The 20230-nt window shown below is 46.1% G+C and overlaps 2 protein-coding genes across 3 annotated transcripts in view; both read left to right on the top strand.

Moving 5' to 3' along the window:
* Positions 1-8784, top strand: part of LOC119406987 (uncharacterized) — a 31057-nt gene extending 22273 nt beyond the window's left edge. Inside the window, exon 5 of the mRNA XM_037673807.2 lies at positions 8562-8784. Coding sequence (XP_037529735.1) covers positions 8562-8713 — 152 coding nt within the window. The 3' untranslated portion in view covers positions 8714-8784. The remainder of the gene's footprint in view (positions 1-8561) is intronic.
* Positions 8785-14506: 5722 nt separating this feature from the next.
* The window catches only part of LOC119372164 (uncharacterized), a 60473-nt gene continuing 54749 nt past the window's right edge, over positions 14507-20230 (top strand). For both annotated transcript variants that reach the window (XR_007417785.1, XM_037642627.2), the window contains exon 1: positions 14507-14629. Coding sequence is in view for 1 of the 2 variants with exons in the window: in XM_037642627.2 (XP_037498555.1) it covers positions 14525-14629 (105 nt within the window). In the remaining variant the exon portion in view is untranslated. The remainder of the gene's footprint in view (positions 14630-20230) is intronic.

Genomic DNA, 20230 nt, shown 5'->3' with positions numbered 1-20230 from the left:
CCTTCGACAATGCTGGAACGTATCGCTTAAGAATTCAATTTCTTCTTCTAGCGAGAAAGTTGGAGTGCTTACGCATGCGCCGAATTCACCCGATGTCATGCTGTAGGCATCAACTGTTTTCCTCTTTTGCTGATTTTCGTGCGAAACAAGACCTTGGTCTGTGAAACAAGGCCCTGGACCCACACACTTTGCAATGCAAGGCCAAGTTCTCTGACCCGCTGATCTGTTGCATGCATGCGGTGCTCTCGTAGTCTGGCGTTCAGGCATGTTCAGACATGTTTGTCCAATGTAGCTGTTGTTGCAGGTCAGGGGAATGTGGTAAAAGCACGCCAACGGACCGACAAATTTGGTTTGGTGTCTCACTTAGATTTTTGCGACGTGTTAGCCTCGTCCTGGTTCAATCTTTGCAAATACCTTTGCATTTTAGTGGGGCCGAGAACACTACGCCCACATAGCGCTTAGCAGCAACTTTCTTAAGCTTGTGTGAAATGTTGTGTATATAAGGAATGACTGCCGACAACATTTTCTTTTCCCTCTTTTGCTTCCGAGAATGCCATGGCCTCAGCTCTCTCAAGCATTTCTGTGCTATAGAAACAACAACCTGTGTTGAAACCAGCTTGAACGCAATCGTAACCACTGGTCTTGAGGCGGCTCTCGGTGCTTGGAAGCGTGACATTTTCAAGACCTGTGTGAAACAGCTTGATACAGCGCCTCTCTTCATTATCTTTGAGCGGTCCGAGTCGAACGGCAGCATCGGTTTCCCCCTCTTCCCCCCCCCCTAGTTTACAGGACCATCATGCGTGGGATTCTCCAACCTGAATTAGTAAGTCTATATACTGGATATTTCTGCTTTTGTAGCGTTAGCTGCACAGGCAGAGCCGGAGCGGTTTCACGTGCACGTACAAGAGCCGTGCTGCGCATGCGCGAGGAACAGTGACTTCACACTGCGCACAGCTGTCCCACCGGAGCCGACGCCGCCGCGCGCGCCTTGCTTGTCTGTGCATGCCCATTTGAGCGCACTCGGCATCCCTTCTTCACGAAGAGACGCAGACGCAGTGCAGTCTGGGTAACGTCGCAGGCGCGGAGTGCAGCATGTCGCATCTCGCGCCAGCTGCAGCCGGTTCGCGCTGACAAACGCCGGAGGCGTCGGTCGCGCCGCTGCGCGTTTGTTAGCGTAGCGTCGCTGTGCTGAACGTGCGCGCGCGTCGACGTTATGCGGGAGTATATCAGGCCCTTAATTTTGTGCGCATACGCATTGCGCGCTTACGTATCAGTGGGGGTGTACATACAGTGGGGAGGAGGGGGAGGAAAGAAAAAATTACACCATCCCGCTAAAGGGGACCATGAGTTGATGCGAAGCCGGAGCACTTGAACGATCGCGTTTCGTTGGCGTTCGTTGGGCATGCTACCGACCTCGTGTCGTGGAACGCGAAGAGGGACGCTACGCGCGTCGTATCTTCCATCTAGCCTGGCCGTTAATTCTCACAGGGCGAGCGGGGAACGCGGTCGACAGGCGGGCGAGAGGGTTGCAGTGTAGGAGAGGAGAGAGAAGGGGAGGGGGCGCGCATGCGCTCGAGCTCATCGCGGCGTTGCGCAGGAGAGAATTTCGGCATGTCTAGCACGCGTTTCAGAGGAAGAGGGGAAAGGGGGAGGGATATGGGAGAGGGGGATGGGAGAGGGATAGTAGAGGGAAAGGGGAGAGGGAAAGCGGAGAGGAGGGTGTGGAGAGGGTATGCGCATGCGCAGTAAGCGTAATCACGCCGCACACCACCACCACCACCACCACCACCGCCGGATTGAGCTCCGCCTTAAGATACTTCGCATCTAAAACGGAAAGACAGGGAGGTTAGCCATTTGTCAGACCGGCTGCCTGGCGTTTGCCAGTGTGGTATATCCATGGAAAAGGAGAGCGCAAGTGCTGCTACGCGGCGCAGAAAAGCGGAGACGCTTGACATCCAAGAAAGTTATGAATAATTAGCTGAACCTTAGCTAACGCTACGTATATGCTGGTATAGCCGAGCTAAGCCACTGCAATGTTTTATTTCTTCTCGGATGTAAATTCTAATCACTTGTGGGCAGCGTGAAAAAGGTCAAGGATCGCAAGGCGCTTCGCTTCTGAAACTTGGCGACACGGAAGGATTACAATGTAATCGCTGACGTTTGATACATCATTTCAAAACACCTCAAGTGCTCATCCAGTCTACCATAGACTGGATGAGCACTTGAGTTTTCCTATAGTCCTATAGATATCCCGTCTTTTTCCTGTACAATATCCCTCGACTTTGACATATAATGCCGTCAAAAACGTCCTAAACAGCTCCATGAAGTCGCAAGCACTCACCCCCCAAAAGGTGGCAAACTTCACACTTCTGTAGGCGCCCGCGCTCTCCTCCACGGCTAGGGAAGCATCAAGTTGCGGCCCGTTGTACATAAGTCTCTTACGTCCACTGAGAAGCAAGTCACGGTGGGCAATAATTTGGAAAATTCCACCAGTTCTGCATAGTTCCTAATCATCAGTGGGTCGTCGACCGGGAGGTTCTTAAGGCACCCTGTACGAATTCGCCGTGCATCGCTGCCAGGACCCCTTGCCTTCGACGATTACCCTGAAAGGCTTGTTGTCCTTGTGAGATTTCGCATTTCAAGAAAGGGTTTAGACAGAGATTGTAGCTTTTCTTGATGTCTTTTGCAGTTTTTTTGTAATCCTGCTTCTTCGAACATCTTCTAACGCTTCTGTTCAAGTTGCTTTCAGTATCCCTCCTATGTGGCACCTTTGGGCTCAAAGTTGTTTGTAATTGCAGCTGTTGCTTTTTGTGCATACTCTTTGTTGCGCAGAATCACTAAAACGCCGTTCTTGTCTGAGGTTAGAAGTTTTAGCTTTTGTTCTCGCCCACTTGACTGTGCTTGTCATGCGTGTTTATTAGCTTTGGTTGATCGGTGTCGGATGGCGTGCTTCAAGGTTTCTACTCCGTCTGAAATGCAAGCTTCTCGTTCCGTTCTGGCGACTTGTCTGCTACACTCCTGCATATCACTGATGTCTGCCGCTGTCGTTCCAGGTTGTACAGCGAACTTCAGCCGCTTTTACAAACATGCCAAAACCGCAGTGAGAAACGGTTGTCCAGACGTGTTGACAACTTGTGCTTCTTGAAATTGGGCCTTCGGCTTTTTTCTTGGTAAGAAGCGTACAAGGTTGTTCCACATTTTTTTCGCTCGATGACTCAGCTTCTCCCCCCCCAAAAAACATGTACGTTGCTCTTGACTGCTAAGAATTGAGGGATGCTTCGCGAGTGACACTAACGTTCTGTTCCGTTGTTCTCTTTCCTTCTTTCGTGGGGCAGCCTCAGGTGGCGCCTCTCTAAAGATTCAACGCTCTGTTAAACTCCGACTTTCCCGACGCGCGCGCGCGTGAACCTTGCGTTTCATCACATCAAGCCGGCGATGCTACGCCAGGCGCAAATCAGTCTCCGCTACAGTATTCCCCGTTCCAACACGCCAGCGCGATGGCATCTCTAGGAAGCATGCGCAGTAAAGAAAAATGCGCCGTGCCACCTGTCGGGAACCGACGAAACAACCCGCGAAGCAGGGGTGCTATCGCGGAGCGATTATATTTTTTATTCCGATGCTTTTCGTGCTTGACCATTGGTCAGAACGACGGTCCGTCCGCGTTATCAATGCGATCGGCCAGCCGCGAGTGGTGGATGATAAGAATAGCATAGAATATGGCATTGGAATCGGGAATAGCATCGTTCCGCGATTGCACCCCAGGTTCCTGTACGTGCGAGTCCGGTGCGGCCACGCGCGGCCGGCGCGAAATGCAACGGGAGCTGTGCGGAGCCGAGCAAAGCCCGAGCGCGCCAGCAGCCGTCGGCCGCGTCGGCGGTCAGTCGACGCCGGACCATAGAGGGCTGCTTTTTGCTTACGTAACGTCACCGTGACGCGCGCGCGTCGACGTTACGCTGGAGTATATCAGCACCTTTACAGTCGATAGTTCGCGCCCACCTGTTCTGGTTGTGTTTTTCTGTGCCTACATTAATGACCCGCTGTTTCGCCCATGCAGCGCAATATGTTAAACTTGTACCAACTAGCACAAAGGAGTGCCTCATTGATTCATTGGAAGTGATCTCTTTTGCATTTGTTTTGAACCGCGGGTACAGCGCCTTCATAACGATTAAGATTATTCTCTTTATGCAAGCGTCAGGGTGTGGCCCAGTTGTCAAGGCACTCGCTTTTGGAGCGTGTTGGAGTTGAAATTCAGCCTTGCAAGGAAGGTCATCTAGTTTAATGATTTATTTTTTACCTCCGCGGGCGTCATTTTGTTCTCTAATGCATTAGTTGCTTCTACCACTCCATATGGGGCGAAAGAGGTTCCACTTTAATGCGTGAAAATAAGCCACTGTTCCCAAGGTATTTTTGCGACTGGGGGGCAGAGTACGTGGATGCCAAAGCCACACGAAGAGTTGTTACACCTCAGAGCGTAAGACCCGAAATTCAGGGCCACTCTTCTTTCAAAACCACTGTCTGTAAAACATTTACAGTAAGTAAAAATGATTTACAGAGGCATCTTCAAAATCTCTGACTGACCACGCCGAGTCTTCTGCCCTGTTCTTCAAGACTAGCCTCCTCATCTTTTGTGGTGGCCGATGGAAAGGCTGGGAGGAGGTCCACAGCGCTCGCGCGGCATTATCTAATCGGAGACGGGGTAGCATGTAAGTAACCCTGCTGAACTCGCGCAGGCGTCGTCGTATTCGCTCCCCTTTTTTTTTCTTCTATGTGTGTGCTGCTATTCACGGAGATCCCAAGGCAGGGAAGCCCACCAGGTAACGGCTACGTTGTAGCGCCAGTGGTCAAGGGAATGCGTGGGTGAACGTCTTCAAGGTGGTTCACATGCGGGACCAGCCACCGAAAAATGCACACCTGCGGCAGAGCTCCCCCCTCCTCCTTTTGGGGGAATGCCATGCTGGTCACAACAATAGACCGAGCGGTTTTTCATAAACCCACGCGACAATCCGCGGGAAACTAGCGTGGCAACAGCTTCGCGTCAAAAAGTTACAGCCATTCTATCCTATGAAGTTGGGTGACCAGCGGGTGTTACAGACGAAACATTCTTTTTCGGACTACTCTGACGGATGCGTAAGCGCAGAGTTTATAGTAGGTTGCGTCCTTCCTTAGAACTCTCTTTCCGGGCGTCATCGACGTGGCATAATCTTTCTAGCGTTCGTTAGCGTCTTAAGTGGCCCCTAAAAACGCGCGGGAGCTGCTTTTTTTTACAAAACCGAAATGCTCCTGACGTGTGCGATTCATTAGGTCGGCTTGATGTATTGTCTTTCAGATCAGCTTTATTCTACCCCCACGAAATCAATGAAGCGTTCTTAGAAAGTGCTCTTCCTTCTACATTTGTTTTGCACGTGTACAAACACGCCAGTTGAAAATCCTGGGTTGGTGGATGCTGGAACTGTTGGTGGATATCGTGGAAACAATAGTGGACAAGGTGGAAAGAGTAGTGGCTGTGGTGGAAACTGTGGTGGTCATAATGGCTGATGATGGCAAGAGTGGAAAAAATGGTGGCAGATGGTGGTGGTGGTGGTGAGATTCTTTTGCTGTTAAGTGGAAAATGCTGGTTGATGGTGGCGATGCAAAACATGCTGTGGTGGATGGCCTGGTAAAGAAACTGGATGACGGTGGTATCATGGAAGCATGGTATCATGGTTTCATGCACGATGGAAGTGCACGGGACATAATGTGAAATCACTTTCATTTCTAATGTTTTACTGTTTAACGTGCAGAACAATATGTTTACAGTTCAAAAGAAGACAAACGCCGATAATTACGCTTTCTGGCACGCATTTGTTTTTATTCATGCAGGCGTCAATAACCACCTCAAGTTTGTGGAGCACAGGAGCCGTGAATGTTACATTTTGCGCACGTACTTATCAGGTTTACATCCGCGATATGTGGCTGTGTTGTGATATTTACAAGACTAGAGGGTGTCAGTTTGAACAGCGAGAGTAACTGTGCTACATAGCCGCAGAGTGTCGAGAAGTAATGAGCTCTGGCTGCACATTGCCCCTTCCAGCGAATAGACAGGAAAACAAGCCGTCGCTTGATACCACCACGCTAGAAAACTCAATCTGGCAATTCTTGCACGCTGACTAACCTCAGCGGCAGTTAAGGTAACAGTGAAAAATGCATGCGAAAGTTAAAATGCACGAACTTGTACCTTCGGCCTGCGTCGAGATAAGCGCCACAAAGCATGACTTCCACCATCCTATTCTACCACCATGGTTTCCACCAAAGGTTAGGCATAGCGTACCGACTGAGTACGTCTACGTGTCATCCGGTGGTTCTGGCTTTCAGGATACACAATTCCGATTAGTACAAATGAATTTACAGCACAGCGTGGTATCGGCTAACCTAAATGAAGCATTGTTTCTTGTATGGTGTCCGCACAAGAAGCGATCAGCGTCGATGGGACGCGTTTCCAGCAAACGCCTCCGCTCACCAACCGACGCCGGTCACACTCGCCGGCACTTCGTGTGCGAGAACATACTCTTCCCAATTCGCACACTTACTGAAAACAATATGACGGCATATTTTTTCCGCGCACTGCACTTCTTTTTGGCCCAGCTGTTATGTAGTTGTAGCTTATGATACAGCGTCAGATCAGTGCACTCGCACGACCGCGCTGTACGTTGAGGGAGAAAACATCACAACACTCAATCAATTGTACGTGCGTAGTTTCTCGAATGAGATTAGAGTCGGCACAAAACTTTGCACATGTCGCCCTTTGGAAAAAGCGAGAAACGGTTATTAAACTTGGCAGTAACAGCCGATAAACTATACCCGCTTTTCGGTCCACTTAATATTTTTTGGAGTTAAGTTGTAAAAGAAAGATCGACGTGCCATTGGTTACCTGCAGCAGTTTGCTTGCGTTTAATAACTATGCAAGTTTTAGTAGCAGGTGAAGATCATGTGTCTCGAGAATGAGACATACAAAGCCGAAGCCAAACGTTGTATAAGAATGTTGACTAGTCATTCTACAGAAAGCAAACCGTCAGCGTGGCGTGGTGGTAAAGTATTCAGCTCGCGATCCGAAGGTGGCACGTTCGACTCCTAGGAGTGGAAGTTTTTTTCATACACCTTTCTTTGCACTAATGCGTTCTACCTTGCCTTCTATAGGATTATTTATGTGTGACAGCTAGGCGCGATGTTCGTCACGCTGTAGAGCCGCTTTAGGGTCCGTTATTCTCCAGCATTCATCATAAGCCAGCATTCATCATAAGCCAGCATCCAGCATACGCCATATGCCACCATCGTCCAGCACTATAATCCACCATAATGATGGATGGCGAAATCGACAATTCCACATGGTGGATAAATTTTCAATAGGGACTTCACATAGTTCAGATGTATTCACTTTCTTCAAGAATGCGCGTGTATCTCCATGCTAAGACACTGGCATTCAGTTCGGGGGGGGGGGGGGGGCAAATGGGTGCCGGGTTCAAATCCACTACCGCCAAAAATATTGTTATTTTTGATGCATATACTTCTTTATTGCCCGGAAGTTCTTTCGAATTCAGTAATTTCTTACTCCGCTCCATAGAGGGCGCCAGAGATTCCACTTGAATGCTGTTATGTTTTGTAAAAAATAGACCGTTGGTATCGAGAATATCACTCGATGGCGTCACTACGTGATGCCATCGTCACTCGGGAGAGGTCAGGTGCGTTTTGAGTTCGCGCATGGATGAGAGCAAACAGCGCAAAATGAAGCTTCTGTGCCGTTGATACTGAATCAATGTAAAAACATTGCTTCAGTATGAACAGCTTAGGAGCATAATGTGTAGCCACACTAAACGTCGTGACGCGCTACAAAAGTGTGAACGCAGATTAGTATTGACTACAAAGGCAAGCTGTTGTGGGGATGGAGTACTAACGTCAAAAGCATGGCAGCATACTTCACAGTGATTTCGACTATGTCCTTGGTGGTGATATGGTGAGATGGTCTAGAAATGTGGTTTAGTGGGCCAGTTGGTACATGATGACCAGTGAAGGGTTCCAGAAAGTTTCAAACGCGAGCCCGTGATCTCTAGTCGGCGGGGGCGCTCGGGCTGTTCCTCTAATTACACTAATAATTCACATCTGAGCGTCTGTTTTACGCGGCAGTTCACGTGCTCACATTTACAAACTGCGAATTTTCTAGCAACGGCGTTTTTGAGCAATTTGGTGAGCTGTTATGGGATAATATGATATTTCTAAGCAGCCAACCCTTTCTAGCATTGCATAGAAAATGACCGGACGCGAAGGGCTAGTTTTGGGTCCTAAAATATTTTCTTATATAGACATAAGCGCTATTCTAATCTTGGCATGTGTGGCAAACCTACCTTGAGAAGGCCGTTATATTATTGTTTTTGTTTTCGATAATATAGAAAAACAATGTCAATAAAATTTCAATTTTACTGACAGTAAGTCTCTTGGGTGACAGACCGGTCTTTTACACCTGCTGATACAACATGAGTAACACATGCGTGCGCCTACCTAATGTAGCGTTATGTTCTTTCTTTTTCTAGATGCAGCATGCTATTATGATCTCCGATTGAAAAACTCTTCTATCGAACGCATCATTGATGGAAAGTGTTGGAGGCACTTTTACAGTGTCGCGCGTCAAGAAATACATGTTTACACTCCGCTATGCCAACATGAAGTTCATGCACGCAAGTGAATGAATAATAAACTGCGTAGACAATTGTATCGCCTCCACTATACTAACATTTCAGCTTACAAGCAACGGTACAGACAATTGCTGTTGTTACGCTCAAGTGTCGTTCCCAACCAATAAATAAAGACAAGTAACCTATCCCCTATGGTCGCGCATGATTTCCCAGTGCCATTTAGGTGCTGCCAACACTAGCATGTACATTATTGCTAGAGACCCGTGTACTTTATTTAGGGGCACATCAAAGAACAACAAGTGCTTGAAACTTCCCTTCAATACGCTATTTCTCGAAGTCGTATTGGCGCAAGGTAGAGGGCAAGTGAAGTGGGTAGCCTCTTGGACAAAAACGACGAATTTAGTAGGTGAGCACGCGCTGTTGTGTGTCAGCTATTTTATAAACAGACGCCCTGTTTTTTTTTATCTTCGCTCCTGTCTATTCTAGCACCTACCTGTTTGCCTCGTCGCTACAATCCTGGATCCTGGATATTTTTTGTCATTTTATTTTATTATGTCTATCGGTTACGCCGACGGCGACGCCGCTCAACGCTAAAATGGGCGCCTAAGAAATGCGCTCTAAAACTTGTGTACGCAAGCCCGAAATCCTTGTCCGGAGTGAGCTATATATAAGAAATTCTCTAGCAACTTTTGCACACCTGATGTTTTAGCTCAGGCAATTCGAAGACGCTCTGGGCCTTTTATACTCATTTGTGGTTCGGAGCATGTCTGTTCGAACACTTTCAGCTCCTAGCTTCATTACACCTTGTGCCTGTCATGTCTGTCAATAAGGTGAGATGCCGAGGGTATAGAAGGTCTTCAGCAAGCTACGTTTCCCCGCAACCCTTGCAGTTCTCTTGAATGCGAATAAATGCCGGACTGAGGGGCCGAACGCTGAACCAGCAAACTCTTTATCGTCAAACTTCTCAGCCTTTTCAGCATCCCTCGAGAGGAATCTTGTGCAGGTTGATAATGGGTATGTTCTAATGGACATGAATATTATTTGTGTTGGAATTAGACAAAAGTGAGCGTGCGAACTGTGCGACGGAAATGTTGAGCTAATCGAAATTGCTTCGCGGAGTCTTTGCTGTCTTTTTTCAGGCTTCAGAGTAGTAGCGCTTGTGACATTGTAGGCTGTTCTTTCGTTTGATGACGGCAGTATTGCAAGTGCGAAAATTCTCTAATCATTAGGATTGAAGCCTAGCCAAAACGAAGTCAGTTTGTTGAAAGAGGTTCACCACAATCGACAATACGTTGCGTGCAGAGCTGCACGACAGCTAAGAAAACAAGGATGGCAAGCAAACGACAGGCTCCAAAGCAAAAAAAATGACTTTGGCAAAGACTACCAAGCTCCTAGCGACGAAATAAAATTGGTAAGCGGTGTTTGTGGCAAAAGATGTTCGCTTTTCAGGTGTTTCCGTACTTTAAACTCAATTATCGCGAAAAATACTTAGGTAATAGTTTAATTATCTCAAAACTATTACTTTAATTATCTCAAAACTATTCATTTTTACTCCGGTAACACTATATCCTATGTAATACAAGGTAACCAATTGATTATGTCTCGCTTTATTCTGCATAACGGCGTACAACTACTGCATCAGAATTGCAATTGTGCGCTTAACAGTTTTATTGTCGCGAACTATGAAATACGTAGCTTAACTCAAAACTGAGGTCGCAGTGGTAAGAAATTCACTAAAATTATTAGTAAAAATAATGAATTTAGAACAGTTAAAACAACGGAAAATTGGAAGAAAATTATGCATTGTGGATAGCCATTTTATTTACGGCAAAAACGGTTCGTCAACATTGTCAAAAAAATCACAGCATATCTACGGGGTGAATGATGATGAGTGGGACGAAGCTCCGGAGGGAATCATCGGTAAACCGTAAAACTCTTCCGTGAAATTCGCCCAGTACATCATATAAGGAGTTTGAAACACCGTGTATGTAATAAACGTCAAACTTTTATTGTATTGTTGGTTTACGTGGTCCCTTCATTATCACCGCTTGTGATCGGTGAAATGCAGGGAAAGTGTCCGCTCCCGAGCGAAAGACAAAGCGCGCCAAGAGCGAGCGCGACTCCGAGCGAAACAGAAAGCGGCCAAGAGCGACCGCGTTCCCCGGTCGCCTATGAGAATTACGGCAAGGCTAGAGGGAAGGAAGACACGACGCGCGTAGCGTTCCTCTTCGCGTTCCACGACGCGAGGTCGGTAGCACGCCCAACGAAAGCCAACGGAACGCGATCGTGCAAGTGTTTCGGCTTCGCGAACGATGCACGGCGTTTACTGCACATAAAGCGTGTACAATTTCTCTTGCCGCCGTTCTCGTGCCGCCTCGGCCTCGCGCTCTCGTACGGCAGGGTCCTCGCGCCATTGCCGTGCTGCTTGGGCCTCTCGTTCTCGAACGCTGGGATCTTGGCGGCGTCTTCGCGCAGCCAGACGACACGCTTCGGCCTCCCGCTCTCGTACGGTAGCATCCTCGCGCCGCTGCCGTGCCGCTTCGGCCTCCCGCTGTCGTACGGCAGGATCTTGGCGGCGGCGTCTCGCAGCTTCACGACGCGCTTCTGACAGCGCCATCTCGCATCTTTAATCTACTACAAGATAACCATACCGCCATCCAGGGCTGGGCAAAATACTTTGAAATTGTATTGCGATACAATACAAGATACTCAGGCAAGAAGTATTTGAGATACAGGTACAATATACCACAACGCTGATTGTACCCGATACGATATATTCCAATTGTATCTTAAGATACTTCGATACATTCGGAATTTGTTATTATATATGGTATATACGGTAATGTCGCACTTAAAGCCGGTGCACAAAGTGTTTGTTTGAGAATTTACTAACTGCGACCAATTTTGTTTCATTTGAATGTAATGTCCGTTAGTACATCAAAATTTTGTATTTCTTGCTCAAAGTATATCATTCATTCCAGAACAACTTATTGGGGTTCCTTTAGCTGCTTAATATGACAGCTCTTTCTACACATCGCTGATAGCGGTTTTCGCTTGTCGCTTTTGTAATTGGGTGGAGTCGCTGCTCTGCTTGCCGACGGATGCCATCCAATCACAAGAACTGCAATAAGGCTTCCGCACATAGGTGCAAATACCGCTGTGGAGTTCTACCTTTCCCGTAAACGCATCACGGTTTTCGCAATACCCGATCACCGGACAGGTAACATCAGCAACAACGCTAGTAGCGACATTCTTTGCGACTCGTCGTGCTTACGCAGAGGACATAAAACTGCAATGACTTTTATATTCTATATACCTGCTGGCGTAAAGCTTTTGTTAGTGACGTACTCAGTAATGGGCTATCTTTTAACGGTTTTTCTTCTATGAGATGACATAAATCCCAGAAAACGTGTCACGTGTCAGACGTATTCTATAGTTGCACAAAGCGCCGCAGGACACAGCCGCTATTCACACTATATTGCCATTTAGAGCTTCAATTCCTTGGTGATTAGTGAAGACTAAAACAGAAAAACAGATGTAAACTACGTAAAATAGAAAAGCGGTTCCGTATCGAACGCAGTGAATAAGTATTGAAGCACGATGCAGGAGGCACCCCGAAGAGCTAATAATAATTGTTGCGTTTTATGTCCCAGAATCACGATATGATTATGAGGCACGCCGAAGTAAAGGGCTCCGGAAATTTCGACCACGTGGTGTTCTAAAGCTCAAATATAAGCACACGGGCATCGAAATACGGCCTCCGAGACGTACGGGTCACCATTCAAGCACCATAACCACAACCGCGGCGGGTAACCCCTTATAGCTACAATTAGGCATTTAATATCAGAGAAGCGAGTTGGGCTAGTTGGTGCGTATTAACTGCGGACATATCTACTAGCGCGGAAAACACACAAAGGACGAGGTAAAGACAGCAGATAGGACAGAGCGCTAATAGACGGCAGACAGCGCTGCGTCCTGTCTGCCGTCTTTACCTCGTCCTTTGTGTGTTTTTCGCGCTAGTAGATATGTCCGCAGTTAGCCATTTAAGGTAAGACCACAGAAAATTCAGTGCCTATTTAAAACAGCTTAAACCGGCCCATTGGCATGCTCATTAGAAAAACGGAGCATTTTGCAAAAAAAAAATGTTTACTCCAATCCCTTTGCTAACAACTTTGAGGTGGCTCTCAATAATTTACGTTGTCATCATGACAACTCATTCTCGCTATTTTACTAAGCAGTAAGCTGAATTTTTGTTACTGTATACTCCAAGCACGCGCAGATTATTATATATTTGTTCTCAACGTCGCCTTGACATAACAGTAAACTTAAGTGGAATATAAGTCTGTAAACAGTACCAGGCATGATGCAGGCAGCTAAAAGTAAGAATAAAGCAGAGAGCTTACCTTGCCAGCACGTTAAAGAAATATTGCCGTAAGCAGACCCGAAAAAAGCAATACAGAGACATAGGTAATGTATGGGATGAAGCATGGCAGTTTAAAAAAATACTTGTGCTAACAATGGAAATATAGTTTTGAGAACTCAATGAATAAAAGAAAAAAGAGACGTACGCCAAGATAGCTTCTGTTAAGTGAATGCTGCTTCTGTTAGATCCAGCATCAGTACCGGTGGTGCTATAGCTGTTAGAATCTTGTCTGCATATGAGTCGGTCACATTGATGTAAGTCAAACTTGCAGTGACGAAGTACTTCAAATCGCCGATGTGTGAAATCCACGAGACGCAAAGAAATCCCTTTTATTTGCATTCTTCAGACTTCGTAACGAAGCACAACGCAAGAGAAACTTCGATAACGACACTACAGCGGCATCAGAATTTATGCAAAAGACACCGCACGCATTGGTGTACGCGGCACAGGACAAAGGCAAAGAGCCAAGTGTCATAGCGCTGACAAAGCTAAAAAGAAAAGAAAGAGACCGTGGAAACAAAGGTCGTCTGGGCGTAGAAGTTCGCGCGTTTGTCTGTGGAAACGACGCGAGCGCCACCACATGACTCTGCTCCCTCAATAGGGACGCTCAGAGCTCATCGTCCGCCCTCGCTGGAAAACTCTGGCGGAGAGATGAAATAATGTCACTCTTTTCAGTTTTAATCTGGTGGCTTAGTGGGAGCAGTTTCAGCTTGAGAAGCGGAGTTCAACCAACGTTTATTGTTTCGCACCGTGGGGTTGCGATCGCAGTATCTTTTATCTAAGATACACGATACATTCTTCAATGTATCAGAAATACAGATACTGATACACGTCTTGCTAGACGTATCGCGATACAGATACAAGATACCCAAAGAGTATCTGAGATAGTATCTAGGATACATGTTTCATCGATACTGCCCATCACTGCCGCCATCCAGTGTTGTTCTATGCAATTTTACTCGTATACTCACTGCGCCATCTATTGTAACATTCATAAACTAGTATACTCACAGCGCCATCTATTGAGCAATCCATAAACTAGAGGTGGCTACACACTACTACTACTACTACTACTATTACAGAGGAAGGAACGACCGACACGCTAAGGAGCTTCGCCCCTAAAATGCATGACACGCATAGGGCTAATCCTGTGGTCTAATGAAAAATACAGAAAATATAGAGTGTGACAACTTCAAGACCTCGTGCCAAAACTTTGTCGTAGGGACAACTATCCTTTTGTTCAACGGTGCTCAATCCATGCGACGTATGTGTACGTGATGAATGATGAAAATAAAAAAAGACAGCCGCATTTGTCGCTACTGCCTTCTATTGTTCATGAGGAGAAAAGAAGTGCCTCAACCTTGTGTACTCAAAATACAAAGCAGTTTCGGGTTTCATCAAAGGCACCATATTCTAACGGGTCGTAGGCTGTTATACAATGCACGTGAGAGTTTCACTCGTGATTCTGGTCATTTTTTGGACCGATTCTACCTGTCCAATGCAATGCTTTCCGAGATGCCGCACGATCTACTCTATCACGGATGTAAGTAATGTTCTTATTACTGGTGCAGCGTCTGATTGAGCGCTCGAGCCTATATATCCACGCCTATATGATTGGGCATTCATATTGTAGAGCCTTTCATTCGTCTCACGGCGCTCTTTCTTATTTTCCATATTGAGAAGACTTCTACCAAGCTATCTGATGACTGTGTTTTTGTACCCTCAGTGGTTATTACTGTGAGAAAAAAAAAACGTCGTTGACTATTTTCAGGACTTGTCAGGAATTCTTGCTGACTGCACTCGTGAAAACAATAATATAACAGCTGATATTGCACCGCGGACAGACAGTTATTGTAATTCAATATAATAAAAATAGAATACAATTGTGATTCAATATTGCAGTACACTCCTACTATGACGCACATGACTCAAAATTAGGCTTATATGCCCATGTCAGGGTACTAACTCGCTTCATTAATAAATCCATCGAGCACAAAATTGTATACAGTTGGTTGATGTTGAGCGTGCAATGACAACGGAATGAAGAGTGTAGCTTATAATCGACCAACGCGTGGCATAAAAAATATGTATTTAGCACCCTTTTGGACATATATTTAACACAGTTTCCAAAGATGAGTTTTTACACAGAAATCCTGTTTATTCGGCTTCATATGTTTGTAGGATTGGCAACATTTGCAATCTTACTGCAAAATATGAATATAGCTAATACGTGGTCATAGTTCAATCAGGACTTCGCATTTGAAAGGTGGTTGAATAGTCGTTCTTGAGATGCTTAAATTACGTCGTAGAACTCTAGTGACTTTTTTATTTCTGCTGATGTTCACTCAGGAATATATTTATTTGCTGCTGAAACGAGCCTACGTAATTTGTTTAGTGCATAAAAAGACTAGTGTTCTGGCCTTGCTTAGTTTTTCTCATTGGAAACTTTAGGCGTTTGTTTTTCGCTTTCTCAGAGTTAAAGTTTCATGTCCTGCACAGGCCAGCACTTTGCATCACTAATAATAATAAGAACTACAGAGCGAACGCACTTCTTTGTCCTCCTTGCATCTTTACTTCTTTGTCGCTGCACCCATCTGAATATGATTTCATGTCTTCGCGTATCTAATACGCTATCACTTTTGGTACACGTTTGGTTTAGAGCTATTGTTGTGTGCGCATGGGCGGTAAGGTTACCTTGGGGTTACACAGGCATTGGCGTATGAAAGAATGAATCACTTGTTAGAGAGCGCTTGTGTCGTACGATTCTTTTCTTTGTGGGTGTCTTGTGCGTTTCCGCTGTAAATTTTGCTCAGGATACTGGTCACGGTGTAACATTTATACAGTGATTCTTGTTCAGCTGTCTCGTTTCTTCCATCTTGTGCCATAAACCTGCAACAGCCAAAGCGTTTCCGCTAGCTCGCGCTACCACGAGCCACAAGGACGCTCTTCTTTTTCCATGGTCGGCTGGCCACAAGTGGCGCGGCGCTCCGTTTGCGCCGCGCCGATGCACCATGGCACGCGTCTAGCATAACTTTAATTTCGCCACGTGTCGCGTCCCGTGAGTTTCACCCGACGATGCGTGCGTTTGTATCAGCCGTTAATATCATGGAGAACCAATAAAGAAAAGAAAATGACAAATGGCGTAGCTTTTGCAAAAAGCTACGCCAACCTCTGACAAGGAAAAGCTTCGCTCCGTCGAAGGTTACAGGCCAATATCGCTGTCAAATGTGGACTACAAAATTTTTGCGAAAGTATTATCAAATAGATTGCAATTTGCGATGTCTATTCTCATTGGGTCTTATCAGACATGTGGAATTAGGGGCCGATCTATACAAAACAATATACACGTTGCTCGAACAGTTCTTCACTTCTGCTATGGTTATCAAAAACAGCTTGCAATGCTACAGGTAGACCTTGCAAAAGCCTTTGATCGTGTTAGTCATTCGTTCCTTTTTTCTCTACTTGAGCATGCCAATGTTGGCACAGTCGTGCTTAAAGGTGTTAAACTTTGTTATAATGAATGCTCAACTCGTCTCATTGTTAATGGTCAACTCTCGAAACCTGTTTCTATTTGCTCTTCGGTGAAACAGGGATGCCCGATGTCACCACTTCTGTTTGCACTTTATCTAGAGCCGCTGTGCTTAAGCATAATACAGTCCAGTTGTATTCGCGGCTTTAGTATATTAGGCAGTGAAGTTAAAGTATTAGCTTATGCAGACGATGTCGCTTTCTTTTGCACAGATAAACCAAGTGTAGAAAATGTGGTATCTATAATTGAAAAGTTTGGCGTTGTATCAGGAGCGCGTTTAAATGCCTCTAAGAGTTTAGGACTATGGTTTGGCTCGTGGGGTACCACGCCGAATCAGTTCGCAGGGATTAATTGGACACGAATCCCGCCAAAATACCTCGGAGTACCACTGGACGCGTATAGATTCAGTGCGCATTACTGGAAGGAGCGCGTTCCTAAGCTTGAACGACAGGCCCAGACATTTGTTCCCCATCGACTTTCAATATTCGGGAGAGCTGAAGCTTGCAATACTTTCCTAGCAACAAAGCTTTACTACGTATTGCAACTTATCCATTGCGCGAGATTTTATATACAACGCTTTCATCGAATTTTTGCTACTTTCATATGGTCTTCGACTTTTGAGCCCATGCGTCGTGACAACATTTTCAGGCCAGTTAGTGAGGGTGGGTTGGGATTAGTACATCTTTATCTATGGCAAACAGTTTCACGATTCTTCTTTTTTCGAGACAATTCCCACCCCGTAATCCGTTCATTCTTGCAGGTTACACTTGTTGATTGCTTGCCAGACTTAGTTGTTTCATCAAACTTCTCCGAACGCCCGTGTTTGTGGGGATTCATACAGGAAGTTTACCTCGCAGTTCGGTTCCTTAAAGCTCGCTTTTCCATGGAATACCTGTACACAGTCTCGCGCAAGGTACTATATAAGGATTTACTAACTATGCTCTTCCCGCCTCCGCTGTACCGTTCATTGTACTCCGATCTTTCAGGCCACGATGTGTTGAAACGTGTGCGCAAAATGTATATTCCTCCTAATTCAAAAACATTTTTCTATAAACTCCACTCTGAAACACTTCCGGTAAGCACATGGTTGAAAAGAAAAGGTATTTTTGTCTCTTCTGTTAACTGCCGTCTATGTGATGTGCCGGAAACAATAGAACATTGCTTTATTAGCTGCAAAGACGCTATTCTGTTCTGGGATGTCCTTCAGAGAGCACTGAAGAAACGTTTTGTCGTCAATTCTCACACCATACGTTATCTTATACCAACATCGCTTGATGAAGTGCCATATGATATGTTTTTCCTCATGGGTATGCATAGCTTATGGAAGACACGTATGCAGGACCGTAACGCAGAACCCACCATTTCTTCAAGCATGCACTTCATTCGCATGACTATTCAGCTAAAGGACATTTATGATGTCCTGGACTTTAGACCGGACTGGTACCCCCTCTTGGTGAGGTGCTCGGCCTCACCACCTTTCTAGTATAACACGATGTGAAGAACTCTCACCGTTCTACTGCACGTTGTGTTAGCCATCGAGTGTGCACTTAGTAACGCTTGAGCGCATATTGTCGCTATGTGATTGTACCTTTGCTTGCTTTATTTGTGCTATTATTGTGCACTGTAATACTAAGTGTGATAAATACCATGAAAGAAAAAAAAAATGACAAATGGCGTAATTGTCCAAGCCAGCGCGCAACGGAGCGAGGGGTCGCAGGTTCGAATCACCGGTCGAGCCTGTGGGATTTTTTTTTCTTCTTAATTTTTTGCGATTCTAGTTTAGATACACATACATATACATACACGCGACATGACGGCGACGTCAAAAATTCACCTAGAGTGCCCATATATTTGCTATCGCAATAAAAATGAAAACTTCACCAGGACGTACACGCTTGTAACACAAGGAGACGAAAGCCTCTGTTACACTCCTGTAACACAGAATGAGCTGCGCATATTAAATTGCACAATTGAAAGGGCTTATGGAAGATGGTTTTGGTGTTGTCCATGTAATAACGTATTTCGCTTGTCGCGCCTGCTACTGTATTTGTCGCTTCGAAAATTCCGTTTGCACGCGTGTCGGGCATTGTGCTCGTACAGACGCAGCAGTACGAGCAGGGACAGGACCTTCTACCACAGGGGCATGCTTATGCAGCTGTTCCCGAGAACCGGTATAGCATATATGTTCCATCACTCACGCATAAGCCATCGACATGTCCGCTAATAACAAAAGAGGTTTCTTCAGTGAAGTGCTTTTAAAGCATTGTCGCTCGCGCTGACACTGACAAACAGTGGTACAACCACCCCTGAAATGCAGTCTCCCATAGAGCACTGTAACCGAAAAACGCGGTTCCCGGACTACATAGTAATAAGTGCCTTCTTCGTTATTTTGTCGTTACGACGTAATTTCGCATTGCGAATTACGGGTCCATGGATAGCAAAATGTTCGCCATGGAAAAATAATCCTCTAACGTGGCCGTTTTTGAAACACATGCAATCGTGGAATCGTTCTAACAGTTCAATGAGAGGTACTAAAATTTTCCACAATACATACATAGGATTTGTTCTCTGTTAAAAAAAAATCATTACAGAAAGCCCGTCTGGTGGAAACCATATCAATAGCTTAACGTCAAACACCTGATGATTGATTGAAACGGGGAATCCATATTGCCACGTGCGTTTCTTATTATCACTTTTGCTGCATTCGGTTTTCGCCCACCAAGACAGTCAGCAACGCTCAGCGCAAACTGCGCCTCATTATTCGAGAAGCTTCGCGATTATTGTAGATTGTTTTCTTAGGATCGCGCGCAAGACGCGAAACTTTGCATCATAACAGAAGAAAGTACCCGACCAATCCGTCAGAGCCCGTACCGAGTTTCGACGCGACAACGCGAGGCCGTCAAGAAACAGATCGACGAAATGCTACGCGACGACATCATCCAGCCGTCCAAGAGTCCGTGGGCTTCACCTGTGGTGTTAGTGAGGAAGAAGGATGGAACCCTACGTTTTTGCGTCGGCTATCGTCGCCTGAACAAGGTCACGAAGAAGGACGTGAACCCTCTCCCACGAATAGACGACGCCCTAGATCGACTCCACAACGCCAAGTACTTTTCGTCGATGGACCTCAAGACCGGCTACTGGCAAATCGAAGTCGACGAGAGAGACCGAGAAAAGACTGCCTTCGTAACACCAGACGGCCTGTTCGTGTTCAAGGTCATGACTTTTGGTCTATGTTCGGCACCCGCAACTTTCCAACGTGTCATGGATACAGCACTGCCTGGCTTGAAGTGCCAGACTTGCCTCGTGTACTTGGACGACGTCGTTGTGTTTGCCTTCAAACTTCGACGAACACCTACGGCGGTTTGAAGCTGTACTTCAAGCAATAAAGAGCTCCGGACTCACCCTGAAGCCAGAAAAGTGTCGCTTTGCGTACGAGGAGCTCTCGTTCATGGGACACGTGATCAGCAAGTCCGGAGTACGCCCTGACCCGCAGAAGACAGTCGCCATCGCTACATTCCCGCCACCTGCAGACAAGAAGGCCGTGCGTCAATTTCTCGGCCTAGCGCCCATTACAGGCAGTTCGTCAAAAACTTTACCCGCATCGCCGAGCCACTT

The sequence above is a fragment of the Rhipicephalus sanguineus genome, chromosome 10, assembly GCF_013339695.2.
Source record: "Rhipicephalus sanguineus isolate Rsan-2018 chromosome 10, BIME_Rsan_1.4, whole genome shotgun sequence".
In the NCBI taxonomy this organism is placed as follows: Eukaryota; Metazoa; Arthropoda; class Arachnida; order Ixodida; family Ixodidae; genus Rhipicephalus; species Rhipicephalus sanguineus.
The sequence above is the reverse complement of the archived record's forward strand: the minus strand, read 5'-3'. Positions and strand labels throughout refer to the sequence as shown.